The 25215-nt window shown below is 48.1% G+C and overlaps 1 protein-coding gene and 1 non-coding gene across 4 annotated transcripts; one reads left to right on the plus strand and one right to left on the minus strand.

The window, feature by feature from the left end:
* Positions 1-9: 9 nt before the first annotated feature.
* On the minus strand, positions 10-22262 carry Mov10 (Mov10 RISC complex RNA helicase). 3 transcript variants are annotated; one of them, XM_051199310.1, is made up of 21 exons: positions 22177-22262; positions 21858-22075; positions 11561-11764; positions 11064-11299; positions 10672-10933; positions 7976-8110; positions 7601-7769; positions 6013-6167; positions 5589-5765; positions 5329-5476; positions 4896-5054; positions 4566-4669; positions 4302-4399; positions 3996-4212; positions 2551-2668; positions 2217-2408; positions 2021-2095; positions 997-1122; positions 831-919; positions 488-609; positions 10-406 (listed from the first exon to the last, which is right to left on the minus strand). In XM_051199310.1, the coding sequence occupies exons 2-21, from the start codon at positions 21992-21994 to the stop codon at positions 315-317; spliced, it is 3015 nt and encodes a 1004-aa protein (XP_051055267.1). In that variant the 5' UTR covers positions 21995-22075; positions 22177-22262; the 3' UTR covers positions 10-314. The 3 variants fall into 3 exon arrangements, with proteins under 3 accessions (XP_051055267.1, XP_051055269.1, XP_051055266.1); XM_051199312.1 differs by lacking the exon at positions 22177-22262 and adding an exon at positions 19192-19270 and having other exon boundaries at positions 21858-22005; XM_051199309.1 differs by lacking the exon at positions 22177-22262 and having other exon boundaries at positions 21858-22168.
* On the plus strand, positions 10395-10499 carry LOC127233148 (U6 spliceosomal RNA). The gene has a single exon (XR_007835452.1). It is a non-coding gene; the product is annotated as a U6 spliceosomal RNA (small nuclear RNA).
* Positions 22263-25215: the final 2953 nt, after the last annotated feature.

Consider the following 25215-nt stretch of genomic DNA (forward strand, 5'->3'; position numbering starts at 1 on the left):
GTAAGAGACTTTTGCATAGAATGGCATTTTGTTTTCTTAAAGCAGCTCAGGGACAGACTGCTTGCCTAGCATACTCGAGGCTGTGGGTTCAATCCCCAGTACTGCAAAGGAGAGGGGAAAAGCTTTCCTTCCTCCCCCTTCCTCCAAGTTTTAGCAGCTTGGGTTATTTTCCCTAGCAGAGGAAGGGGTGGAGCGGTTTGGGCTGTAAACTTCCCAGCCTTCCTGTCTCTTGCAGGGACAGGTGAGCTGGGCTCTGGGTCAGGGATAGGCAGCAATAAGGCTTGGCTGGTGTGAGAAGGTGGGCAGCTGTCTCTTCAGAGTTCATTTCTCCACTCTGGCTCCACTTGTAAGGGCAGGCCCTCTTCACCCTCCCTCTCCTGGGGGAGATGATGGTGACGCCGGGACCCTACCAAGAAAAGGAGTCCTGGGTATTTTTGCCTCTTCTTCCCACAGCTCCCCTGCCCAGCCCACCATGGCCCATCCATACCTGAGGTAGAGGGGCTGAGTTTGCTCAGGCCTTGGAGTAAGTCCTGCCCCTGCTGCAGGTCCAGTTTAGCAGGAAAGGGGCATCCAGTATACCCGCCGTTTTCTTTACAGAACTCCAGGAACCTGTGGGGTACAGGGACAGTGACATAGGAGGCTGTGCAGGCTTGGCTGAGGAACAGAGGCAGAAGGTAGAGTGTTCAGCCTCACTAACTCAGGGTGGGCATCGTGAACACCAACAGAACTGAGGACTAACGGAGTATAAGTGGGTGCTTCCTAAAGACATCTGCCCTAGCCTGGGGCTCGTAGTCACCAAGAGCAATTAGGGGGTGGGAGTGAGTGCTTACGTTTTCCAATCTGGGTCATGGCCTAGGAGGAGGGGGTTGCCCACTACGATGAGCAGAGCCTTGGCCCGGGTCACAGCCACGTTGAACCTCTGGAAGGAAGAAGTGATGATGTCATGGAAGGGACAGGCTCCGAGGAAGGATTCATGCCACCCACAAGCCTGCCAACCTTGGGGTTCTTAAGGAAACCGAGGTTGAAGTCCAGGTCCAGCTGCACAAAGCTCTGGCTGCTTCGGACGGTGGAGATGAGGATGACACTTCGTTCTTGCCCTTGAAATTCTTCCACAGAGCCCACCTAGAGAGCAGAAGCCGGTCTGAAGACCAGTCAGGCCTAAGAGGGACCATGGGGGCAAAGCTGCCAGGAAGGTACAAACAAGTCCCTGGTCCCTTATAGCTAAATGAGAGGGGTGCAGGGCCAGGAAGAGGGCAGGAGGCCTGCCTGCTGTAGAACAGAGCCAGTTACAGGATGGGCCTGGAAAGCAAATCAAGTGGCAGGCCCTTCCAAGCAAGCACTGAGCGGAGTTCCTGTCCCTGGAGAGTCACTAATTTGGTCAGAATTTCCAAAGGAGAGGCCTGTGGATCATAAAGCAGTGGTTTTCAACCCTGGCTCCACACATCAGAACCACCTGTGGAACTTAAAAAAAAAAAAGGAAAAAAAAAAATCTGGGCGGTGATGGCATTTATAATCCCAGCACTCGGGAGGCAGAGACAGCCTAATCTCTTCAGTGTGAGGCCTGCCTGGGCTACAGAGCAAAGACCCTATCTTGAAAAGCAAAAATAAATAATAAAATAATTAACAAGAAAACCCACCCTGGCTTTTCCTCTAGACAGCTATGCTAATTGGCTGGGTGGGGCCCAAACAGTGGCATTATTAAAGTTCTCCAAGTGATTTTTATCTGAATCAGTGTTGAGCCATTCCTTCAGTTGAAGAGTTAAGTCACAGAGGGAGCGAGGACACAGAGTCACATGACAGGCAGGGTTGGTTAGAGGACTTCATCCTTAGGGCAGAAGCCACACACCTGACTGATAAGAAAGACAGGGTGCTTGTTAAACAGGCAGGCCTCCAGGTTCCATCTCAGAACCATCTGGGGAAACCCCAGTTTCATTTTGAGGAAAGTGGGTGGGACAGGACACAACAAGGATGAGGTCAGAGGCACGTGGAAGGCTGGGAGAGAATGTGGGATGAATGTCACCTTCAAATCCTTAATGTCATCCAGTCCTCGAAGTTCCCGGTCAAGTTTGGTGATGCAGTAGCGGATTTTTTCTACCTGGAAGGGAGGACATAGGTGCCTTTCTCTCATGCCGTCACCATCACACAGAGGGAGGTAGAGGCAGCCAGGGTGCTGGCGGGCAAAGAGGGAAGTCCTAGTCTTGGACTGAGGGCCTGACCTGCTTCCGGTATGGGGAGATGATGCCCACACTCCGGGGGCTCAGGCGGGCTTTACCCTTCTTGGAGGAAGGGGCCAGGAGCTGTTTCAAGTATGAAGTCACTGTGGCAGCCTCTTCAGGGTTGAAGAAGGATGGGCTATTGCCTTCTCGCTCATCTTTGCCCATTACACCATGGAAAATGATGGGAAAGCCCTGGACACAAAGTGAGAGAAAACCCTCAGGCTGATCTCCCTGCCTCCCTGCCCTCCAACCCAGCTAGGCAATCGGGGGTTCCAGACAAACAGAACAAGGGAGTCAGGGTCCAGGGATGGAGCCCTGCCCTACTAGGCCTCACCTGTTGAGGCAGCCCCTCCCAGCGGCAGAACCGTTCTCGGTCCACCACATCTGCACAGGCCTGCAGCTCTCCATCATAGTACAGCTGGTTAGGGATGTCCAGGATGGTGGGGTGAGACCTAGGAGGCAGGAGGAGAAAGAACAAGATCAAGGCCCTTTAGCCCTGCTCCATGTGTTCTGGCCAAATATGGTTCTAATAAGCAATCAGGCTGAGGCTCTCACTGACCCGCCAAGTTCCTTTTAAAAACCAAGAAATTAGGACCCATTCTCAGGCTTTAGTTTACTGAACAAAAACTCCAGAAATAAATTATCATCACCATTTAATTAGGTGAAACCCCCAAATGTAAGTGTCGACACAAAAGCATTTACAGAACTTTTACAGTTGCCGCTGTGTGGTGTGGGTGACATGCTCTGCTGTGTGTGGGGGTCAGAGGACACCTTTGTGGAGTCAGCTCTCTCCTTCCACCAAAAGTGGGTTCACGGGTTTGGGAAATCCTGCTTAGGCTGCTAGGTGTGTGTTCACCAAGTACTTTTACCCATTGAGCCATCACAGCCCTGCCATTTTGAGATGATGGCTGACTGTATAGCCCAGGCTAGCCTTTAAACTCTGAATCCTCCTGTCTCCCTCAACCTCCAAATGCTGGGATTACAAGCATGTGCAACCACAACCCAGCTCACATTTACTCAACTCTTACAAGATCTTTATTCTTTTTAATTGTGTGTGTGTGTGTGTGTGTGTGTGTGTGTGTGTGTGTGTGTTTTGGGGGATATGCAGGTGACAATGGAGGCCAAAGGTGTCAGATCCCCTTGGAGGTAGAGTTAGAGGAGCCTGAGCCACCTGATATGGGTGCTAAACATGGGTCCTCTTCAACACTTTTAAGTGCTGAGACATTTGTGCAGCCCCAGATTTACCAAACTCTCATTGACTGTCTAGAACTCACCTAAGCACTAGAAGGAATTCGTAAAATGGTAAGGGTGCTATGAACCTACTGCACTAGCTACTCAGGAGGCCGAGGCAGGATTGCTTGAGCCAAGAGTCAACATCAGCCTAGGAAACAGGCAGAGTTGGTCTCAAAGGGGAGAGGAGAGTTGGGGATGTACATTAGTGGTAGAACACTTGAAAGCAACATGCAAGGTCCTGGGCTCAAGTCCCAGCACCCCACAAAAATAAAAAGCACAAGCGAATAGGCCTCAGCTGTGTATATAATTAAGCTAACAATGGTTTTAAGGAAAAACTTACACTCCCTGCCTTTCTTTTGTTCTTGTTGGATTGCCTAGAAACTCAGACCCATCCAGACACATTCTGGTCTGATGATCTCTAATATGCAGATAAACCATTGGTATGAGGAGCAGCTGCCTGCTAAGTCATGAGACAAGTAGCTACAAGGGGGTTACCAAGGAGACCCCCTCTTCCAGCTGACAAGCAGCAGAGGAGGGCAGCGATACCTGTAGTTGCGGAGCAGTTTGGTGATGAACTGGGGGTCATAGCCATTGGGGCCCTTCTTGTATAGGGAGTTGTAGGTGAGCAGGCGCTCCAGCAGAGAGTAGCCAAGTCCATGCTTCTGTGCCAGTGGTGAACGGAGCACAGGCCCCAGCTGCCTCGGGTCTCCTGCCAGCACCAGCTGCCCTCCTGGATTGCCTGTTTCCTTGACATCCATCAGTCCTGAGAGGCATGGGGAGAAAGGTTAAATGGCAGGACTTACCCAGCTGGTGTGGGGTGGTGTACCTACAGCCCATCCTGAGCCCCCTCACCTGCTATGGCCACCAGACTCTCAGGCTCCATGCAGTGGCCAGCCTCATCGATGAAGATGTGTGTGAAGTGATCGATGGGAAACTGGGCTGACACCAACCTGGGAGTGTCAGGCCAAGCAGGGGTCATTCCCAGGCACCCAACTACCAAACCTGAACTCTGGCCCTTCATTTTACCCTGCCCTCAGGAACCCTTCCTCTTTCCCTAGTCCTATACCCCTTTACTTTTTACTAACAAGTGAGAAAGAAATCCTATGCATCCCTTACCTGCTGGCAGTGATGAGGGTGGTAATTAAGACACGATATTGCTGGAGATGCTTCTTGGCAGGATATACATACTCTCCCTTTTTAGGATCCCAGTTACAGCAGCTCTGTGGGTTATGAAAGGAGGCGAAATCAGCTTGGCTCTTCCCTTTCTCACTTTTACCCTGGTTCTGGACCTCTAACACTTATTACCTGCCTCCCTCTCTTAGTGGATAAGAAAACAAAGTCCCCACAGGGGGCCTGACCCACCCGAAGTCACACAGCAAGTCTTCAGGTGCTCTGAGAACCTCCCAGGCATCCATCATCCCTTGGCCCTCTGTACTTCCTACATACCTTAATATCCTCAGGTACCATTCGGATGTCCCTGCTGGGGGCCAGGAGACGGTAGATGGAGCTGGGCAGGTGGACCCGGAGCCGCTGACAGAGGAGGTCAGCTCCTGAGTTGGATGGAGTGCAGGCCAGGATGTGGGCTTTGGGTAACAGCTTCACTACCTGAAACAATGAAGACAACAGTATGGGCAGAAGCTTCCTGTGACAGGGGACTCAGGCTGCATTTGCCTCCCAGACACCCACTAGTCTAGATGACATTTTGGTATTGGATATTTACACACCAACACTCAACTGTCATAATGACCATAATTCCCTAACTCCTCTTTAGGCGACTGTTCATGTAAGAATGTTCAGGTGACTAGAAGGAATCAAAATTACAGACAATTGCTTGGGCTGAATAATTCAGTGTAAGCCTGGGATTATGCTTCAGCCTCACCTGCTTGATGGCCTCCACTAATGTGACAGTCTTGCCGGTACCTGGAGGCCCAAAGATGATGTAGGGGGCAGGCCGGGTGGTGCCCCTCACAATGTGCTTCATGGCCTGCAGCTGCTCAGGGTTCGACTCCAGACTCCGATCATACAGCCTGCCAGAGGGGTCCAGGAATAGTAACTTGAAGTTATCCAATATTCCAGAGGCTTCTGGGCCTCCATTCCCCATACCCACACCCCAAGCAGCCCCAGGACCCACAATCTCACTTGAACTTCACATCTGAGGGCAGCAGGGAGACCCCACGAGAGGCCACAGGAAAGAGCATGGGCCATAGCAACCATCGCCCTGTCAACTCCAATGCCCGGTGCTGGACCCGAAGGGGCTGGCGGTTGAAGGTAAAGTTCACCTTGAAGGTCAGACCATCCACAAATCGGCTCAGGAGGCTTTGCGCAAAGAATTAAGTGAGAGTTCTAGGTAGGTGGAGTGGGCAGTAAAAAAATCAGACCCTCTCCACCTCCCACCATTCCACTCTCTCTTCCCAAGAGGTCCTTAAATTTCTCTAGGAGATGAAGAAGTTCACACAGCCTGGGGATACCCTGCCTTGTGCCCAGAGTCCTAGTCATCTTTGGAAGCCAGACTTCCTAACCCCAGGCCTTAGAAGCCTAAGGTTGCTCTCAAGGTTCCACTCACCTTGTGGAAAAACTCAGCTTGACACGGTCCAGTTCCACTTTGTGCACAAAACCCTTATAGGTGATAGGGTCCTCCTGTTGGGTCTCAGAGGACAAAAGGGCAAACAGGTGGTCACCCCGTAGCACTGAGGGACGGCTCTCGGTCACACCAGGAACCTACAGGATATGAACATAAGTAAATTTGCTTTCTTTCTTTCCCCGAGACAGGGTTTCTCTGTGTAGCACTGGCTGCCCTGGAACTCTCTCTGTAGACCAGGCTGGCCTCAAATTCACAGAGATTTGGCTGCCTCTGCCTGGAAAGGTGCTGGGATGAAAGGTATGTGCCACCACCACCCAGCTTAAGAAAGCTCTTCTATCCCATATCCCATGGGCTCTGGCCTCACAGGCCCAACTCACCCCAGCTTTCCTTCCTTACAAGGCAAAGCAAGAATCGGAGGGGACAGGGAGGACCACAGGCTGCTAGAGGTGCCTAGCCTGGAAATCCAAGAACCTCTAGGGTAGGATTTAAAGATGTGGTGGCCAGTCGGGCATTGGGGGTGCACGTCTTTAATCCCAGCAGCACTCGGGAGGAGAGGCAGGTGGATCTCTATGAGTTTGAGACCAGCCTAATCTACAAGAGCGAGTTCCAGGACAGGCTCCAAAGCCACAGAGAAACCCTATCTGGAAAAAACCAAAAAAGGAAAAAGAGAGATGTGGTGGCCAACGTCCACAACCCAGCCAGCTGCTTCCTTGGCTAGCTCAGCTCCAGCTTGGCCTTTAGTGCCTTGGTGCAGACTTCCTCCTTGTAATAACCTTTCCTTGATCACCTTAGATCTCTCCCTTCTCACCTGCATGCACTCTTGTGCATTAATCCATTCTCATGAACAAGTCTGAGAGTATGTGTATATATTCAAAATGTGAGGGCTGGTGAGATGGCTCAGTGGGAAAGGGTGACTGCTGCTAAAACTGACAACCTGAATTTAATCCCTGGGACCAACAAGGTGGAAAGAGAAAACAAACTCCTGCAAACTGTCCTCTGACCTCAACATGTATGTTATTCACGTTGCACACACACAATATTACATATGTGTGTGTATGCACATACATGTACGCGCGCGCACGCACACACACACACACACACACATACAAACACACACTTTTAAAAAAAACAAAATGTGAACATTTGAAAGGCGTCTCAGAATTATTCACAAAGCTGAGAAAACAAGGAACTCACTAATACAGCTGGTGGTAAAATCTAGATTAAAATTGCATTACAAATATGAACTAGGTGTGGTAGACTGTTCTATAATCCCAACACTGGGTTGGTAGACACAGAAGGATTGGAAGTTCAAGATCACCCTTGGCTACAAAGTAAGTCTGAAGCTACCCTGGCTACGTGGGACCCTGCCTAAAATAAGCAGAAACAAAACCACTGTCCTATCCTGGCACATTGGGGGGACAGGAAGCTCACCCTGCTCTTTGTCCATATCTTCTACAGGAACTGTTTCATCCTTTTTGGATGTTTGCCCTGCTGTCAGGGATAGTGGCCTGTTACCTCATTTGAGTTGACTGGCATGCCCCCTCCTCCCACAGTAGATCTGAGCCCTAACCTCCAGTGTGAGCAGCCTGGGATTCTGGTCCACAGGGTCCCAGGTCATGGGCACTGACTCCAGGTCATAGTGCCGGATATCATGCTCCATCTGCAGCTCCTCCAGGTGCAGCAGCAGCCGGAGCTTCACTTCATAGTTCCTGGACTTCAGGGTTGTCTCCAACTGGGCCCTGGTAGGGATGGTTGCGTTGGGGCAGGAACAGGGTGGATCAGACAAGCCCCTGCTCTGGGGCTCTCCCCTCTCCACCCAGCCATCCCCACACTGACATGCAGTGGGCACCAAGCACTGTTCAGGGTGACCCGGTGAGATGAGCACAGACAGGAGGAGCCAGCAGAGAGAACAAGGCAGCAAGCGGCATGAAACGCCAGTACTTACTTGATCTCAGCAACTTCCTTTGGGGAAGTGAAGATACTTGCTCCTTGAAGAAGGGTAGGGAGCAGTTGTCTGAGGCGGAGGGGTGGGTAGTACGTCCCCAGGGCCAAACATAGCTCTAGTTCATAGCCCTTGGCGCTGTGGGAGGGGAGAAAACCTGTCACAAACACAGGAACTCCTCATCTTCCATCTTCAAAGACTCTGAAGTGTCCCCATGGAGTCTGCAGAAAGCATTCCTCTGTATCGTTCCACTTTTTAAAGTATACTTGCAGCCAAATGGAGCACACAGAAACATTTCTCCAATGCCTTCTGTGGTGTGCTCAGCAGCCATGCAGGGATCCCTTGCTCATGCACTGGCTTGGTCCAAGGTTGGACCTTTTGCATGTTTGAAATATTATTTTAAAGATTCATTTATTTATCATGTACACAGAGTTCTGCCCAAATGTATGATTGCATGACAGAAGAGGGCACCAGATCGCATTGCAAATGGTTGTGAGCCACCACGTTGTTGCTGGGACTTGAACTCAGGACCTCAGGAAGAGCAGTCAGTGCTCTTAACCTCTGAGCCATCTCTCTAGCCCAAATTTTTGAAATATTTAAAAACATATATTTTGTGAGTGGGGTGTGGTGGCACAGGCTATATTCCCAGCACTTAGCACTGGCAATGAGTACAAAAGGTTTATAAGCTACAGGCCAACCTGGGCTACACAGCCCGACTCTCAAAAATAAACAACAAAAACAAAAGTGATATGTTTTAAAAAATAACTAAGCAACTTTCCTATCATTGCAGAACAGTCAATCTTAATATTGTTTTCTTTCTTTTTTTGGGGTAGGGGTTGGTGTTGAGACAGGGTTTCTGGAACTTGCTCTGTCAACCAGGCTGGCCTCAAACTCATAGAGATCCATCTGCTTCTGCCTCTCAGGTACTAGGATTAAAGGGGTGTGCCACCTCTGTCTGACTATACATACATATACATATTGTTAATAAGAGGAATATATGTTATAACTATAAACATCTTGCCAGGTGTTGGTGGCATACACCTTTAATCCCAGCATTTGGGAGGAAGAGACAGGAGGAGGATCTCTGTGAGTTCCAGGCCAGCCTGGTCTACAGAGCGAGTTCCAGGACAGGCTCCAAAGCAATACAGAGAAACCCAGTACCGAAAAAACAACCCAAAACAAAACAAAAAACCCAAAACAACAACAAAAAACAAACCCCAAAAGGTCTTGTTACATGGTTTGCATTCATTACTCATTATTTTAAACTATTTTTTTTATGGATTTGTGTGTGTGACCAGGGCACCAGGTTCCCCAGGAGCTGGAGTTACAGATAGCTGCAAGCCACCCAACCTGGGTGGTGGGAAGTGAACTCAGGTCAGCTGCAAAGGCATCAGGTGCTCTTAAGCAGAGTCACCCTTCCCCTCCTTCATTTTGTTCTTAGACAGTTTTTCTCTGAGCCTAAAACTCTCAGAGCACAGGCTGAACTGTAACTCACCGTAATTCTGCCTCAGCCTCCAAGATGTTAGGGTATAGTGTTTTGAGCTACCATGCCTTGCTCTCAGATTTGATTGTCTATTTATTAGACAAGGGTCTCACTATGTAGGCCTGGATGGTCTGCAATGATATGTAGACCACACTGTCTTGAACTTACAAAGACCTACCTGCCTTTGCCTCTATCTCCTGAGTGCTGAGATGAAAGGCATGGGCTACCCACCATACCTGGCTCTTTTAACTGCTTTGTTGGAAAAACTCATGTCCAGTTTTGTGATTTGTCTAGTGTATTCACAAATATATGTAACTATCATTACTGTCAGTTTTAGAACACTTTGGACAAGCCCTTTAGCTACCACCCTTCTATTCTGTCACCTTCCTCAGATGTAGACATCTAATAGTGAGTTCCAGGCATGGCGGTGCATGCCTTTAATTCCAGTACTTGGGAGGCAGACGGAGGTGGATCTCTATGAGTTCTGGGTCATGTAAGTCTGCATAGTGAGTTTCAGGTCCTCCAGGAAAAGATAATGAGACCCTGTCTTAAAAAAAATAAAACTAAGCCAGGCAGAGACAGGCAGATCTCTGTGAGTTTGAGGCCTGCCTGGTCTAAATAGAGAGTTCCAGGACAGCCAGAGCTGTTACAGAGTTTGGTTCCCACTACTCAGGTCAGGTGGTTCGCAATAGCCTATAACCCCAGCTCCAAGGGAATTGGCATCCACACTATTAAGAATAATACAAAATCTTTAAAAACAAATGGGTGATGCAGTTCAGGGGTAAAACGTTACTTGGCACGCACAAAGCCCTGAGTTCAATCCCCAGCACCATGAAAAAAGATGAGGTAGATGGAGGAAGTGGAGAGGAGAGGGAAAAGAAAGGTCTACAATACGCTACCACTTCTCTACACAGTGTAAACACTTAAGCGTATCCACATGTGCTCACTTTGGCAGCACATATATTAATTGGAACGATACAGAGAAAATTAGCATGGCCCCTGCCCAAAGATGACACGCAAATTCATGACGCATTAAAAAAAAAAAAAAAAAAAAAAAAAAAAAAAGAATTTTCACACTGTCCTCAGATCTGCCACTATTCTCCTGCAGCTCGCTTCTGACACGAAAGGGATCTGACTGAGACCTGAAGTTCAGAAAGGGGGCTGTGTCTCCTAGCTCGGGTCTGCCCAAGTGCCCAGGATGTCATTATCCAGTTACCGGTCAGGCCTCTCTCCTTCCTCTATCCGGTTGGTCAATACAGGGTTTCTGGCAAGCCGAGGGGTGCGCTTGAAGGGAGTTGTGGGCTTCAACTGTGCAGCTAGCGGGCTGTGGGCGACGACAGCCAAGAAGCGAGCAATGTAGAAAGTTTCTGCTCCTTCTGCCCCTGCCTCCCCTGGTCCCAGCAGCTCCCAAAGGACAGTGGCTGGGAAGTAGCCCACAATGCTGGTCTTACAGTAGACATGTAGCTCATAGCTTTCACCTGCAACAAGGTAAGCTGAGTGAGGCAGAGATACTACCCACAGCACCCCCATCCCAAGGCAGGAACCCGCTGGGCACAGACAGCATTTTTTCCGAAGCTCAGACCACCCAAGGGTTAAAAGACCACTCACCTGGGCCTAGTGGGCAGGGCAGGTCCTGTTCGCCATGGTAGAAGGCAAACTGGGGTGTCCAGCAGAGTGGAAAGAGATGAGTAAGGGTAACAGGCTTGGTTCCTCCATTTCGAAGCCTTAGGGTCAGCATCTCCTTGCGGTTCAAGTCCAGGCGGATAAGGAGCTGCCCATCCCGAGCTTCATGGGGCCCGTGGACCTCCACATCCACCCCATGTTTCCCATGAAGATATTCAGCCCTGGGGAAGAGTGGAGGGGGGTTGCGGGGGAGAGGACCTTGGACTGGGAATTGCCCTGGGGAAGGTGTCAGGCTTGGGAACTTGGCAAAGTGTCAGATGTGCTTGGGAACCCACCTCCTCCCTGGATTAATTCCCTGCCTCTCTTCCTTCCTGGGGGGAGGGGGGAGGGAATTGCCAAGGAAATTCACTGGTCTTCAAGCCAGACACCCTTCCCCTTGCCCTCCCCTGCCCACTCTCAGGGCATGGCATGCACTCACACACCTGTCATGAAAGACCCTGGCCAACAGGGACCTGTGTTGTTTGCTGATATTTGAGCCTGTCTTTATTCGCCTCTTTTCTGGTAACTGCACATCAGCCCAGCGGTCTAGTTTGAAGAACCTGACCCGAGTCTTGGTGACGAAGGCCAGATTTGCAATCTTCATTCCATACAGCATGGAGGAGAAGCCAGGGGCAGGGGTCCCATAGCTGCCAGAAGCAGAGGACACTGGGAAGTGAGGGAAGGCAGGGCGGCTGTGGAGAGGGTGCTGGGGAAGGCCCAAGGGCTGCTTGCTCTCTGCTGGGACACACCACTCCTGCTTCAAGGCAGGATGGGGCTCAGAGGCAGAGACTCCGGCTGGGGATGGGAGGAATTTTTAACAACTTAAAGGAAGGCATTGGGGCTTTCCAACACAAAGTAACTGGCTTAAACAGCACTGTGGATAAAAGTCCAATATTGGGCTGTTGATTGGGAAGACAGAGAGAGAAACAGATTTTTAAAAAAGGGGGGGGCTATTTGGGACGTTAAACAAAAGTGTAGTGGGAAGAGCTAAGGCCTTTAAGGGGAAGTTGAAAACGATGGCTCATAGGAATGGACAGGTCCCAGGCTGTAGGGAGGGCTGAGAAAGGGGGTCATAGAGAGCAGAGATGTCCAGAATGTGGGCAAGATGGCGGATCGGACAGCAGTTTCCACCGGAAGTCAAAGGGTGCAGGTGGAACCCAAGCAGGAAGGGAAAGGATCCTTCTCCCGAGATCAAATAGCCTGGCTTTGTGCCTAGAGAGGTGAAGACAGGAAAAGTGGTCAGCAGGGTGACCTCAGGCTCAGCACCGGGTGTTCAGTGTAGTCTACTCCACACACACTTACGGAGGCATGTTAGGTGCCAGACACTGCACTTGCGGCTGGTTCCAAGCTGCCAGACCTAGAGCTGGCCTTGAGGACCACTCAGAGAGAACTCAGAGTACCAGCATGGTGATGGGGCACGGTTGCTCAGTCTGTCCAGGGCAGGGACAGGTCTCTGAGGAATGAGTGGGCATTCCCCGTTAAAAGGAAGCACAAAGTGAGCAAACTGATGGGCATGGGTGACAGGCTGTGCATCTCAGCTGCTTCGGCTGGGCTACCCTACTAGCTGTCTTCCTATTCTGAACTTCTGGGGTCTATGGAGTGCAGAGGTTAAGAATGCTACCTAGCATATTTGAGGCCTGAGGTTCAACCCCTAACACTACAAAACAAAACCAGAAAACAAAACAAAACCCAAAACACCCGAATACCCAAAAAACAAAAACAAAAAAATAAGATGGGGATTGAAGACCTGCCTTAAAAGGCCACCACGAGGCTCTAATAACATTGTAGGGAACCATTAGCCCAGTGCTTGGCACGAAGCAGACCTCAGTAAGGGAGAGTGATGGTTAGTGTCACATACAGTTGATTTGTATATAGTGAAAGGCTCAAAGAAAGGGATGACAGGAGGCGGCAGAGATGGGCAGTTCCAGATAGTTTTACATGACAGGCAAGGAGCCTGGACTTGACCCTGACTTTCAGCAGTCCCTCACTTCCCTTTTCTGGTACCCAGGAGCCCGAGGATGTTCCCAAACACATGACATCTGATGAACAGTCAAGATCTGGAGGAGGGATAACCTCCCTCAATGACTGCTAGGACTGTTGGGTTTTTACAGCATATCCTAGCAACAGTGTGGTGAGTCTTAGTAAACCATCACTGTCCATAAATCAGCATGGCTGCTAATAAGAGCACACAGTAAGGTCCTTTGTGGCTCAGAACACATCTTTGTATCCCATATAACTCTGCCTCTCTCCTTCATCCCAAGAAAGGAGAGCAGTTATGATTCAGACAACATTGAAGAGGCTATGATTTCTTTTAAAAGGATGGTAAGTCATATGAAAGCATAGTGAGAAATGCTTGGTAAATGTTAGCTGCTATAGTTAGTATTTGCATTAGTGGAAAGAGGTCTAATCACAGCAGGGGTAGGAGTAGTAATAACTTACTTTCAGCCCTCGTCAGAGGCTACCCTGTAGTTACAGAACCACTGCAGTTGGTGGGTTTTAAGCAGGGGAGTGGCAAGATCATATTTGCATTTCAGATCACTCTGGCATCAGGATTGAAGGATGAATATGCTGGAGGCAAGACTGTAGTCAGGGAGACCAGTTAGAAGGAGGCCACTGCAGTTGTCTGGTTAAAAGATACCAAAGGCCTGAATGAGGCAGTGGTAGAAACAGAAGGGGTCAAATCTGATTGTATTGAGAATGCAAATTAGCAGAATCTGGTGACTGACAGGAGGAAGAGTAGAGAGTAGAAGGAGAGAAGCACCTGGAATACCCAAATCAAGGAGTCCAGCTCTGGGACTGTCCCCGAGGAAGGAGAAGGTAGGTAGCCAGAAGGACCATCACATTTGCCTTGGACATGCTGGTTTTGAGATGCCTGTGGTCCAAAGGCAGCCCTGATTATGTGAGGCAGGAGCTGAGATCTCACACCAAAGTCAAGGTCAGAGTCTACTACTATTAGGGAGTCCCCTGATGGTAGTTAACAACCAAGGACTCGTGCTTGGGACCTCCCCAGGAAGATGCAGTCTGAGAATAGCCAAGACCAACAGAGGTCAGGGAGGAAGAGAAAACAGAAGAAACATCAAGAGGGAGAAGAATCAGAAGAGAACAGGGTAGAATGAGGTTCACACCCATAATCCCAGCACTTGGGAGGCAGAGGCTGAAGACCGCCCAAATCTGATGTTAACCTGATCTACATAATAGGGTGCAGACTAGCCCAGGACACTGTCTCAAAACCAAAGTAGGCTGAGTGTGGTAGCACACACCCTTCATTCTAGCACCTGTGAGGCTTGAAAGGCAGAGGCAGGTGGATCTCTGTGAGTTTGAGACCAACCTGACCTACTTAGTGAGTTCGTACCAGCCACAGTTATACATCAAGACTCTGTCTCAAAATCAAACAACCCCCCCAAAAAAAATAAATAAAAGGCTGAGTCGGGCAGTGGTGACACATGCCTTTAATCCCCGTACTTGGGAGGCAGAGGCTGGCAGATTTCTGTGAGTTCGAGACCAGGTCTTGAGACCTGGTCTACAGAGTGAGTTCCAGGACAGGCTTCAAAGCCACAGGGAAACCCTGTCTCAAAAAACCCAACCTCCTCGCCCCCCTGCCAAAAAAAGAAATACAAGGCATGTGGGAAGCAGAGGCAGAGGGATTTCTGCGTTCAAGGCCAGCATGGTCTACAGAGTAAGTGCCAGGACAGCTAGGGCTACACAGAGAAACTGGGGTGGGAAGGACTAAAAAGAAAAAGAGAAGAAGGAAAAGGACAGAAGACAATGGCCCTTTGTAGGTAAACTTACCTAGGTTTAAGTATGCATGCATAAAGGGAATGAAGAAGGCATTCAACAAGCGTGAGAAATTTAAGCAAGACAGCATTACACATGCAGTGTGAAAGGCCTTCACTCCAAGCTCTTGTTGACTTGGGATGCACATCCAATTGTTACTTGATAAGCACTCCTCTTGACTAACACACATGAACAGACATTGTTTGCGATGGTTCTCTATGGTGCCGTCTTCCTCTGAACAGTTGCAGAAAGTACCCCAGCTTTAATTTAAATGGGGTTGTCAATTCTCCAATAACAGAAGCAGGCTGCCCATGCCTTTTGATGTCATAATAATAATCACTCACCCTTGTACTTTAAGCAAGTCTAGAGGGACACACTCTTGGAAATAGAATTTCTGGGTGAGCCAAAGAGAATGAATGAACTTTTACAACTTTAGTAAAAAGGCAATTTACTTTTGGAGATAGAAGCTGGCTTCAAACTCATGATCCTACTGTCTGGATTTTTAGATGCTGGATCTACAGGCTTATGCAACCACACCCAGCACAACTGGTAACTTCTGCAAAATTGCCTCCTATACCAGCCGTACAAGTTTATGTTCTCATTCACAAGAGTTTCAGAAAACCCCCTTTCCAGTCGCTAACACCAGACATTTTCAATTGTTTACTTTTTTTCTAGTTTTTCAAGACAGGGTCTCTCTGTGTAGCAGTCCTAGAAAGATCTGTAGACCAGGCTGGCCTTAGACTCAGAGATCCGCCTGCCTCTGCTGGACTAACGGTATGTGTCATCACCACCTGGCTAATTGTTGACATTTTTTTATAGTTTCCATTTTGAGACAAGGTCTCTTGTAGCTTAGGCTGGCCTAAAACTCCTGCCTCTACCAGGTATGTGACACACACCTGGCTAGTTTTTGCTATCTTTAAATTTGTTTTTAATTAAAAAAAAATTTTTTTTTAACTTACTTCCCTGGTCAGTTACACAGATGACAGAGTCTCACTATGTAGCTCTGACTTGCCTTGAGCAGGCATAGATTCTCCTGCTGCTACCTCCCAAGTGACGAGATTATATCTCACTTGAACCTTGCCTAGAATGTCATTTGTATTGTCTCTGAAACTGGCTTGGTCATATCTGTGGTCTCTAGGCTCTGTTAACTGCTGACCCTACTTCTGGCTTTGCAGCTCTCCTCCCTTGCCTGGTCTATCCTGTACATAGGCAAGGTTACCAAACATAGATCCAACCACATGCCCACTAACAATTCCACAGTGCACAAACCCACTTGGCATACTTATCAGAGTTACAATGACAGTACATGTGCAGCAACATCGTCCCTACCAGCAAAACACTTTTCTGAGTACCAACTGGGCGCTCTGCTAAGTGCCAAGTGCGTGACTTCATCTATTTCTCACAACTCTTTTCAACAGTAGCCATTATCACCACCCATGCTAACTCTAGTCACTTATTCATTAGGGCACTTTAGCCATTCCCAGCCACTTATGTCACTGATCCTCTGCTGGCTTTCTTGTCTTTGCAGACACCCTTAGACTCCACTGCTATCATTGGCTTCTGTTTGTTGCTCAAATGGTGGCTAATTAAAAAAAAAAAAAAAAAAAAAAAAAAAAAAAAAAGCAAAGCAAAGCCCAAACCAGGAATCTGGTATCAGATTTGGAAGTGATCTTAGAGACATCTAGTTTTACAAACTGAGGTTTGAATTTATTTTGCAGGATTTTTGAGACAAATTCTAGCTACGTAGCCTAGGCTAGCCTTAAACCTCTGTGCTTTCTGCTTCTATCAACCACTGCAATTACAGACATGAGCCAGGATTGTTGCTAGTTTGGACCCAAACTATGTTACATAGACCTAGTCTGCTTCTATCAACCACTGCAATTACAGACATGAGCCAGGATTGTTGCTAGTTTGGACCCAAACTATGTTACATAGACCTAGTCTCTCTCTCCCTCCCTCTCCACCCCCCACACACAATCAAGAGACAAAAATAGGACAGAATGTATAGCTATTGCTGTTTCAAGCAGACCCTGTGTTTTGAAGGGTACATACATTCCAAGGCCACCAAGCATAGTACAGTTTTCACTGGGGATATCAGGGAAATTAGGGAAGACACCAAACCACCCTCCATGCAAATATTTCTAGAACCTTAACTACATGAGTCTATGTTGATTTGCTTTTGCTTTCTATGTGAATAGGTGTCTGCGGCAATGAACATTTATGTACCCACCACTTGTGGTGTGCCTGGTGCCTGCAGAGGCCAGGAGAGGGTGTCACAATGTTGCAGACAGCTGTTAGCTGCCGTGTGGGTTCTGAGAATGTAGCCCTGATCTTCTGTGAGAGCATCAAGTGCTCTTAACCCATGAGCCATCTCTCCAGCCCCTACTTTTGAATACTATTTTAGTTATTCCTTGAACATTTCATACATACCATATATTTTGATCATATCCACCCCCACTCCACCTCTAATTCCCTGAATTTTCTATCCATACATCTTCCTCTCAATTTCATGTCCTCTTTATTTTTTGAAGCATTTAGTTTTCTTGAGAGAGAGAGAGAGAGAGAGAGAGAGAGAGAGAGAGAGAGAGAGAGAATGTATGTTTGAGGGGCAGTGAGGGAATAACTCATGGGAGTTGGTTCTCTCCTTAGACTTGTTTTCAAGTCCTGGGACTTGAACTTGAGTCTTTAGGCTAGGTATTAAGTATCTTTACCAGCTGAGCCATCTCCCACCTAGTCCCATATGGACATCAATGTGGTACTACCACTGGATTATGGACAAATGCCATTGCCCCACTGAGAAACAATCCTCCCTTCTCTGGTAGCCATCAGCTTCCACTTAAGTTCTCAGCTAGGGGTGGGGCCTTGTGAACTCCTTCCCAGGCAATGACAGTCATTGTGAGTTCAAGGTCTTGTCATGTCCAGAAGAGAGCACCTCGCAGGCCCCTCCTCTCTTCCTGCTCCCCTCTTCTAAGATGTTCACTAAACTTTGGATAGGAGGTGCTTTGGTTTTGAAGAAATGGTCTTACATAGCCCAGGCTGGCTTCAAACTTGCTATATGCCAAAGGCACCCCTAAAGTCCTGATCATGTTGTCTCTTACCTCTCAAATGATGGTGTAACAGGTGTGTGCCACTAGGCCAGGCTGTCAGTCTTTTATTTTGAAATGAAGATTTTCATCTATAATACCAGTAGCATGCAGGCAATTGAGGCAGGAGGATTATCCAAAGGCCGAGACAAAAGAATTATCTCAAAGTTGAGGTCAATCTGGGCTACACAATGAGTTTTAGGGCAGCATAGATGGACCCTGCTTCACTGCTCTCCTCCCCCACAAAAAAAAAAAAGGTCTAACAAAACAAATCTAACTCCCTCCATCACCTCCTGTAGGCTCCAGCCTTTTGCTCACTTACTATAAAGTCACCTTCCTGGAAAGCAGCTATTCTTCCTAGTAGGAAGGTGCTAAGAACTCCCGAAGAGTGATTTGCTATGTTTACTCTAGCCCATTCTCTTGGTCAATTGGAATACAATTGGATTCTGCAAACATTTACTGGGCATCTACTATATCCAGACTTTCTGTTGAGGGCTGAGAGCTGAGACACTAAAGGCAGGGGGTGGAAAGTATGTGGGGGAAGGCAGCAGCAGAGTTCCAATGAGAAGCAGTGTAATCTGGTTGTAAATAGGCTATACCCAGTGTGCAAGGAGGAAGCTATGAGAATCTAATCACGGTCTGGCTTTAAAGAACACACAGCAGGGCTGATGAGATGACTGAAGGGGGAATGGTGCTTTGCATTCAAACCCGATGAACCCAGTTCAGTCCACAAACACGCACTCACGGCACAGGAGGAAGGGGCTGGGGATGTAATTCAGTTAGAGCAGACTGTTTGCCTAGCACACACAAAGCCCTCATAGGGAGATTTCAGTACACAAGTGGAAGCAGCTCAAGGTCATCAAGGTCAGCTTGGGATACAAAAGATCCTATTAAAAAGGGGTGGGGGACACACAGAAGACTTCCATCCAAGTAGAAACCTCTGGCAGCTGGGAGAGAAGGGTATTTGATAAAAACTTGCTACTACTTCTGGTTTTTCTGGTGACTTGGGGAACGCTCTCACCATGACAGTCTTCAAAATACCCAGGTCAAATATTCCTTTTTGTCATGTTTTGTCATGTAGGTCTCACGACAGAATATAAACCCATACTCAGGACTTCTTCCTCCTCTCTTGCACTAAAACTTCATCTTTCCTCCAAGGCCAAGGCCATCTCCCAGTTTTATTTGGGTAAAATACAAGTGCACACAGTAAAAATTACCTTAGGGCTACAGATGCTGTTCAGTGGTGGAGGGTTTGCTTGCCTAGCAAATGTAAGGCCCTGGGTTCAATCTCCAGCACTGCAAAATAAATTGGGGGGGGGGAAAAATAGGAGCAAACTCCAGCTGTGGTAAGGCATGCCTATCATTCTAGCACATATGAGCTGGAGAAAGGAGAAATCAGCCTTGGCTACAGATTAATTCTGAGTCTAGCCTGGGGTACATGAAATCCTGTCTTGAAAGCCAAATGGGATTGGAGAGATGGCTCAGTGCCTCGAGTTAGTTTCTCAAAGCATCCATATTGAGCAGCTTATAACTTCTTATAACCCCAGCTCCAGGGAATCTGATGCCTTCTTTAGACCCCTGTGGGCACTTGCATTAATACAGTGTGCATATGAACACCCAAATAAAATAAATTTTAAAACACAACACCAAACCCCAATGTTTGTAATCTAACCTAAAGATCAGAGAAGCAAAGTAGCCAGCCACTAGAGATTTCTCAACTCTACTAATGCTCAGACTGAAGGGACAATCATGTCCTCTGATTGTATCTCCAGACTGCACAAATCCTCAGACTGCCTGGACTGCTCTGAGCTACTGTCTTATATTCCTCTCTAGTGCTAGGGCTAAAGGTATGTCATCCCAAGTGCTGGGTCAAAGGTGTGAGCTCTGTTTCTCTTTTAGACTGATTCACTCTCATGTAGCCCAGGGTGGCCTTGAACTCACAGAGATCCATCTATCTGTCTCTGTCTCTAGAATTAAAGATGTGGCCACTACTGCTTGTCCTCTATGGCTAGCTTAGTGACTTAGCTCTGCATTCTGATCTTCAGGCAAGCTTTAATTGTTAGAATACAAACAAAATATCACCATACTCCAACAACAACAATAAAGAAAGTTAAAAATCCAACACATTATAATAGCCAGGAACGGTGGTTTAAGTCAAATCTGCTATGCTAGGATTTGGGAGCCTGAGTCAGATGTTCAAAAGTTTCAGGCTAGCCTGGGGGGATAATAAATTTGACCAAAATAAACAAATCAATCCCTATATCTACCACACATAGTTTTTTGTTTATTTGTTTGTTTTTGTTATGCATCCCAACGTAGCTGCCTTCTGCCAGGTACTGAAACAGTTTCCAGCTTTGGAGCTGACAAAGACTCCTAGGTTAAACTTGAGTCCACTCTTCTGAGCTCTCTTATTGGCAAGGCCTTGAGCTTGGCTCCCTACGACCTTAACTTTAGGCCTGCCCATCTCAGTTTTAATAAGAAGCTGAAGTTAATTCAGTAAGACACACCCCTGCTCTGATGATCTAATCAACTTTCTCACCCTCCACCTTTGATACCCAGCACTCTGGTCTGCATATAGCAAGAACTGCTCTTGGAGTGTGATGTTTTCATTTAGTAAACAATGCACTGACATCTCCATCTGCTGAGTCCCTAGTAATTCGACATATTTGGACTTAAGTTCTATCTCTACTGCCAAAGTACCTGACTTGTGTTCAGAGCCACACTGCGCTTTGTGAACACAGGTGAACTCGTGGGTGGGGAAGCGTGACTATCCAGTGGCAAATGCTCTTTACTTTCCCTTACTATCTCCAGCATCATCATTTCGCCCTGTTGTACAGCATACTACAGACTATATGCTGTATGCGTATCATAGCCTTCGTTGTTTACTGCAGTTTTCATCTATGTGTTCCCACAGCATCCAGCACAACGTGGGCCATAAAGCGGGTCAGCATCATCTTTGCCTCTTTTTCAAGAAGCTGCTCAACTCTCTTAATGTTCCTTTCAAAATATAAGTTCATTAATAAGTAACATTCTAGTCAATATGGACAATCCCCATGTTCTCCTCTAACCTCAAGCAATACTGCCATTACTGATTCCATCTAAGCTTTGTCCCAAATCACAGCAGTCATGTCTCACACACACAGGTATTTTGGTCAGTTGCAACTCAAAGTCTCTCAAAATCTGTTAAGCTCCAATCCCATTTCCCTATTAGTGCAACTCTTTCTACCCATCCCAGTTAAACTGCTTCTTCGTCTTCCATCCAAGGCAGCAGCCTGTTGATAGAGGTGTTTCGAAGCAGACGTCTATGGTTTGACAGAAGTCTCTTTGATTTTTCACTTGGGTGGTAACAGGAAAGGGAAACCAAATATCTTCAGCCATGGGGAAAAGGGGCCTCTAGGAGGCTGTCCCTGGCCCTGGGTCTCCATGGAGAAGCCACAGGTGCTAATGGAGGTTTAACTGCCTACGCAGTTTGTGCTCTTTTTCTCCCTGAAGCTCCCCAGATTCTCCCGCCTACCCTGGGCCTCTTCAGCTCTCCCGAAGCGTGGACCCTGGGGGCAGCCGCCCCTCATCGAGGGGGCGGGGATCCTCGCTTAGCCCGCGCCTGCAGCGCCTTCCCTGTGGGGCTCCCCTCCCCCACTATTGAGCCCGGGCTGCTGCGAGCCGCGCGTGGGCACCGACCCCTCCCCGCCGGGCCGGGCTGTGCAGAGCGGGCGGGCTCGGGGTGGCGCTGGCTGGGCGTGGGCAGGCGCCGGAGGAGGACTGCCAGGACCGGCCCGGTCCGATCGGCCCGGGACTGCATCCCTGTGAGCCCGCGGCGGGAAGGTGGCCCCACCGCCCCGGCGCTGGCCCCGAGCCTTGGGGCCCATGGTGGGCCGGCCCGTACCTGGGCTTGAAGTCGTGGTTGTAAATCGCCCGCAGCCGCTCGCGATCTGTCTCCAGGTCCAGTCCCCGTTCGGCCAGGAAACTCTCGAACCTCTGGCCGGTCTCCCGGAGCTTTCGGCAGCTGAACTTGCTGGGCATCGCGGCGGCGGCTGCGGCCCAGGCAGGAGGGTCCGTGGAAATGAAACTGAAAGTCGCTGCCGCGGTTTAGAGTTGGCTGCTCTGGGGTGAGGGTGCAAAGGGGAAAAGCCCCCCACCTCTGACGTCTGCTCCTGCCGGCCACCTACTCCCCGCCAGCCTCCCCTCCTCCGTCCTTCTCCTACCTGAGCCTTCCTTTCGGTCTCTTCGTCCTATCCCCTCCCCCTCTTCGCATTAACTCTTTCCTAAGGAGTCTGACCCCTCCCTCAGGGCCCTCCCCTTACCCCAAGCTCCCTCCCCTGGCTGCTAGCCAGGATCCGAACGTGGCTATCGCCTGGGGCCCCCTAAACAGCCGGGAGGACCTTGGAGCCTCAGCTAGGGCTACTCCCACGCCCACTCTCCAGAGCCTCGGGACTTAGGGAAAAGCTGCAGAGCAAAGGGCAGAGCCCTGGACATGGGTCGGCTGCAGCTGAACTGGGGCCGCTCGTCCAGCACCTCCCCCAGACTGCCAGGGACATAAACCAGTACGGAAGCCAGCGGCACGCCCCCTCCCCCATTTCCCTGCTCTGGCTTTCTGACACAGAGAGGAAGGCAGGAGTCAAAGTTGAGGGGTGAAGGGCGACCAAGTGTCTCTCTAGATAAAGGTGTGTGCTTGTGGGAGAGAGAGACAAGAGCTTCTGCCAAGACCTAGTCCTTAATCTTCTGGGGGCACACAGGCTTCAATATTTCAAGGTTGGAGATTCTTGCCCTTGAGCCATGTATTTGGGCACCTAATTGTACTCCAGTATCTGTTACTCTTTACTGCTTGTTAGCGGTAAGTCAGGGTTGCCCAGCCGTCAAAATATAATTAGCACCCCGAGAGCAAGGTACAGTTATGTTAGGCAATAAATGGTTAACAGCAGCAGCATTAGGAAAAGAATAAGACCAATGTGCTTAGACAAACACTACAGGAGGTGGGGCTACCATAACAACAAATACAAAACAAGCCTCTGCACCTATTTATTCCTGGAATGACATAAAAAACACACATCAGACCGAGATAACAAGAAAGATATTGAAGGTACCAGAGTTCCACAAGTATCAAAGCCACTGTTGTTTTCCAAAGTGGTTCCCCACAGGAGGCCGCAGAGTCTAACCTAGTGTAGGGAATGCCCCAAACAGGGTCAAGCTCCAGCTGGGTTAACCCTGTACCTCCCAGGCCAGCCACCGAGAAGGCCAGGAATAACAGGCTTTAGCAACAGGAAATGCCTTGTGAGGAAGACTCAAGGCTACAGGGGCAGGGAAAGGGAGCAAGGGGAAATTTTACGTCCTAGAAATCGATTATGTGAACTAGAGAACAAAACTAGGAGAGTAGCCAGCTGTTGCCACCGCCACACCTCCCCCATCCCTTTCACTTGATGAAGGCCCAGAGGAAGAAAGGTAATAGACTCCTAAAAATTGCTGTTAGTGGGGGCATAGTGGCCCAAGCCTGTAGTTCACTATTTGGGAGGCTGATGAAGGGCTGCTATGAGTTTGAGCAACTTTGGGCTATAACAGCAGGATGCTGTCAAAAACAAAAACCAAAATTGCTGTTGCTTAACAATTTAAAATCCTACAATCTACAGGTAAAGAGTACAATAAATATGCACAGAAATAGCTTGGTTAGGAACTCCAATACATCTGAGGTCCACCTGATAACCAGAATCCAAATTACATCATCTACTCAAGATAACCAGACATGTGACTGAATAAGCACAGAACCCCATGGTTCCTAAGATACGTTTGTGTATATGTACATATATACATCTCACATTACCACACACCATTTCTGACCAGCAAATCTGGCCACCTGAGGATATCAGCCTTTTGCTCAGGCCCATCTCCTGAACATTACCAAACACAGGTGGTTATCTATGGGAAAACTTGGGTACGCATTTATGGTGAGTGGCTTTGGTTACAATGGGACCGTTCTAAATGTCTCCAGAAGGCTCTACTTTGTCTAGAATGGCTACTCCCCACCCAAAATCAGCTCATCAATTTCCTGAAGCTTTCATTACATCTAACTTCCCATTAGTAAGGTTGATTGCACTGAGTCCAAAAGTTAATGTTAGCCAACGTTTTGTGGAGTAAATCCACAGCTTCTCAGCTTTGTATTTTCTTAATTTTTTGTTGTTTTGAGACAGGGTTTCTGTAGATCAGGACTTGCCTCTGCTGGGATTAAAGGGTTACTGCCACACACTTGGATATTTTCTTAATATTCTAGGTTCTAGAAATCATCTTTTGAATAGTCTCTAACCTTTGTATTCAAATGCAACTAGAAATCTCTCTGAAACTAAAATACTGTGTCTAGTCTACCACACATCAAGAGAAAGGCCAGGCCACGACAGTTGGTCTTCATTATTTGAAGAGCCTGTTTACAAATTTACCGACTCACTAACATTTATTTGTAACCCAAGTCCACACTCATGGCACTTTTTTATTTTTTAAGGAAATCCACAGAACAGCAGCTAAGTGGTTTCTGTGTCCATGTCCCCAGATGAGGCACTGTGACACTGACTGCTTCCTTGCTTCATAAATAAGTGTTCTCATGATCTATATAACATCATGGCTTTTACCCTTTAGTGCTTGGTGGCTATTTTAAATGGCTCCCATGGGTAGTGCTGAAATATGGTCTAATATGTATGTATATATGTGAGACAGGGTTTCTCTGTGTAGCTTTGGAGGCTGTCCTGAACTATCTCTTGTAGACCAGGATGGTCTCTAACTCAGAGATCCTCTTGCCTCTGCCTCCCAAGTACTGGGACCATCACCCAACATGGTCTAATATTCTTGAGCATAGAAAGCTTTATAGAGAAAGTTCTTGTTACATAGCTTCATTCATCCCAACTACAACAGGAGGATTAAGAGATTATGTCAAAACAAAGTTTCATTCACTAATTAAACATTCACAATGGCTTTATATGCAATAGAATTGCCCTGAATGACAGAAATTGTGTATATGCATAATTCCTCCACCCAACCCCCAGGACTGGGAGCTGCAGTGATGCTTCATGCTGGGACTATAGGTATACACCAGTACCACTAGCTTCAGAGTGCTTTGATAGCTTGGATTTGAAGAGGTATGTAACTAGATTCTATCCTCAGAAGGGATATGCTACTGTATACAACCTATGTTTATGGGAGAATTTATCTCAACAGCTATAGGTCCATCCAGTTTTAATCTGTATTTACTAACCTTTGCTTTT

Source organism: Phodopus roborovskii, unplaced genomic scaffold (genome assembly GCF_943737965.1).
Source record: "Phodopus roborovskii unplaced genomic scaffold, PHOROB, whole genome shotgun sequence".
In the NCBI taxonomy this organism is placed as follows: domain Eukaryota; kingdom Metazoa; phylum Chordata; class Mammalia; order Rodentia; family Cricetidae; genus Phodopus; species Phodopus roborovskii.

Coding starts and splice junctions, on each gene's coding strand:
- Mov10 (XM_051199310.1), bottom strand. CDS start 21,994: ATGCCCAGCAAGTTCAGCTGCCGAAAGCTCCGGGAGACCGGCCAGAGG. Junction 11,300..11,560: donor GCCAGGGTCTTTCATGACAG/GTGTGTGAGTGC, acceptor ACTCTTCCCCAG/GGCTGAATATCTTCATGGGA. Junction 2,096..2,216: donor TCTCCCCATACCGGAAGCAG/GTCAGGCCCTCA, acceptor CCTCCCTTCCAG/GTAGAAAAAATCCGCTACTG.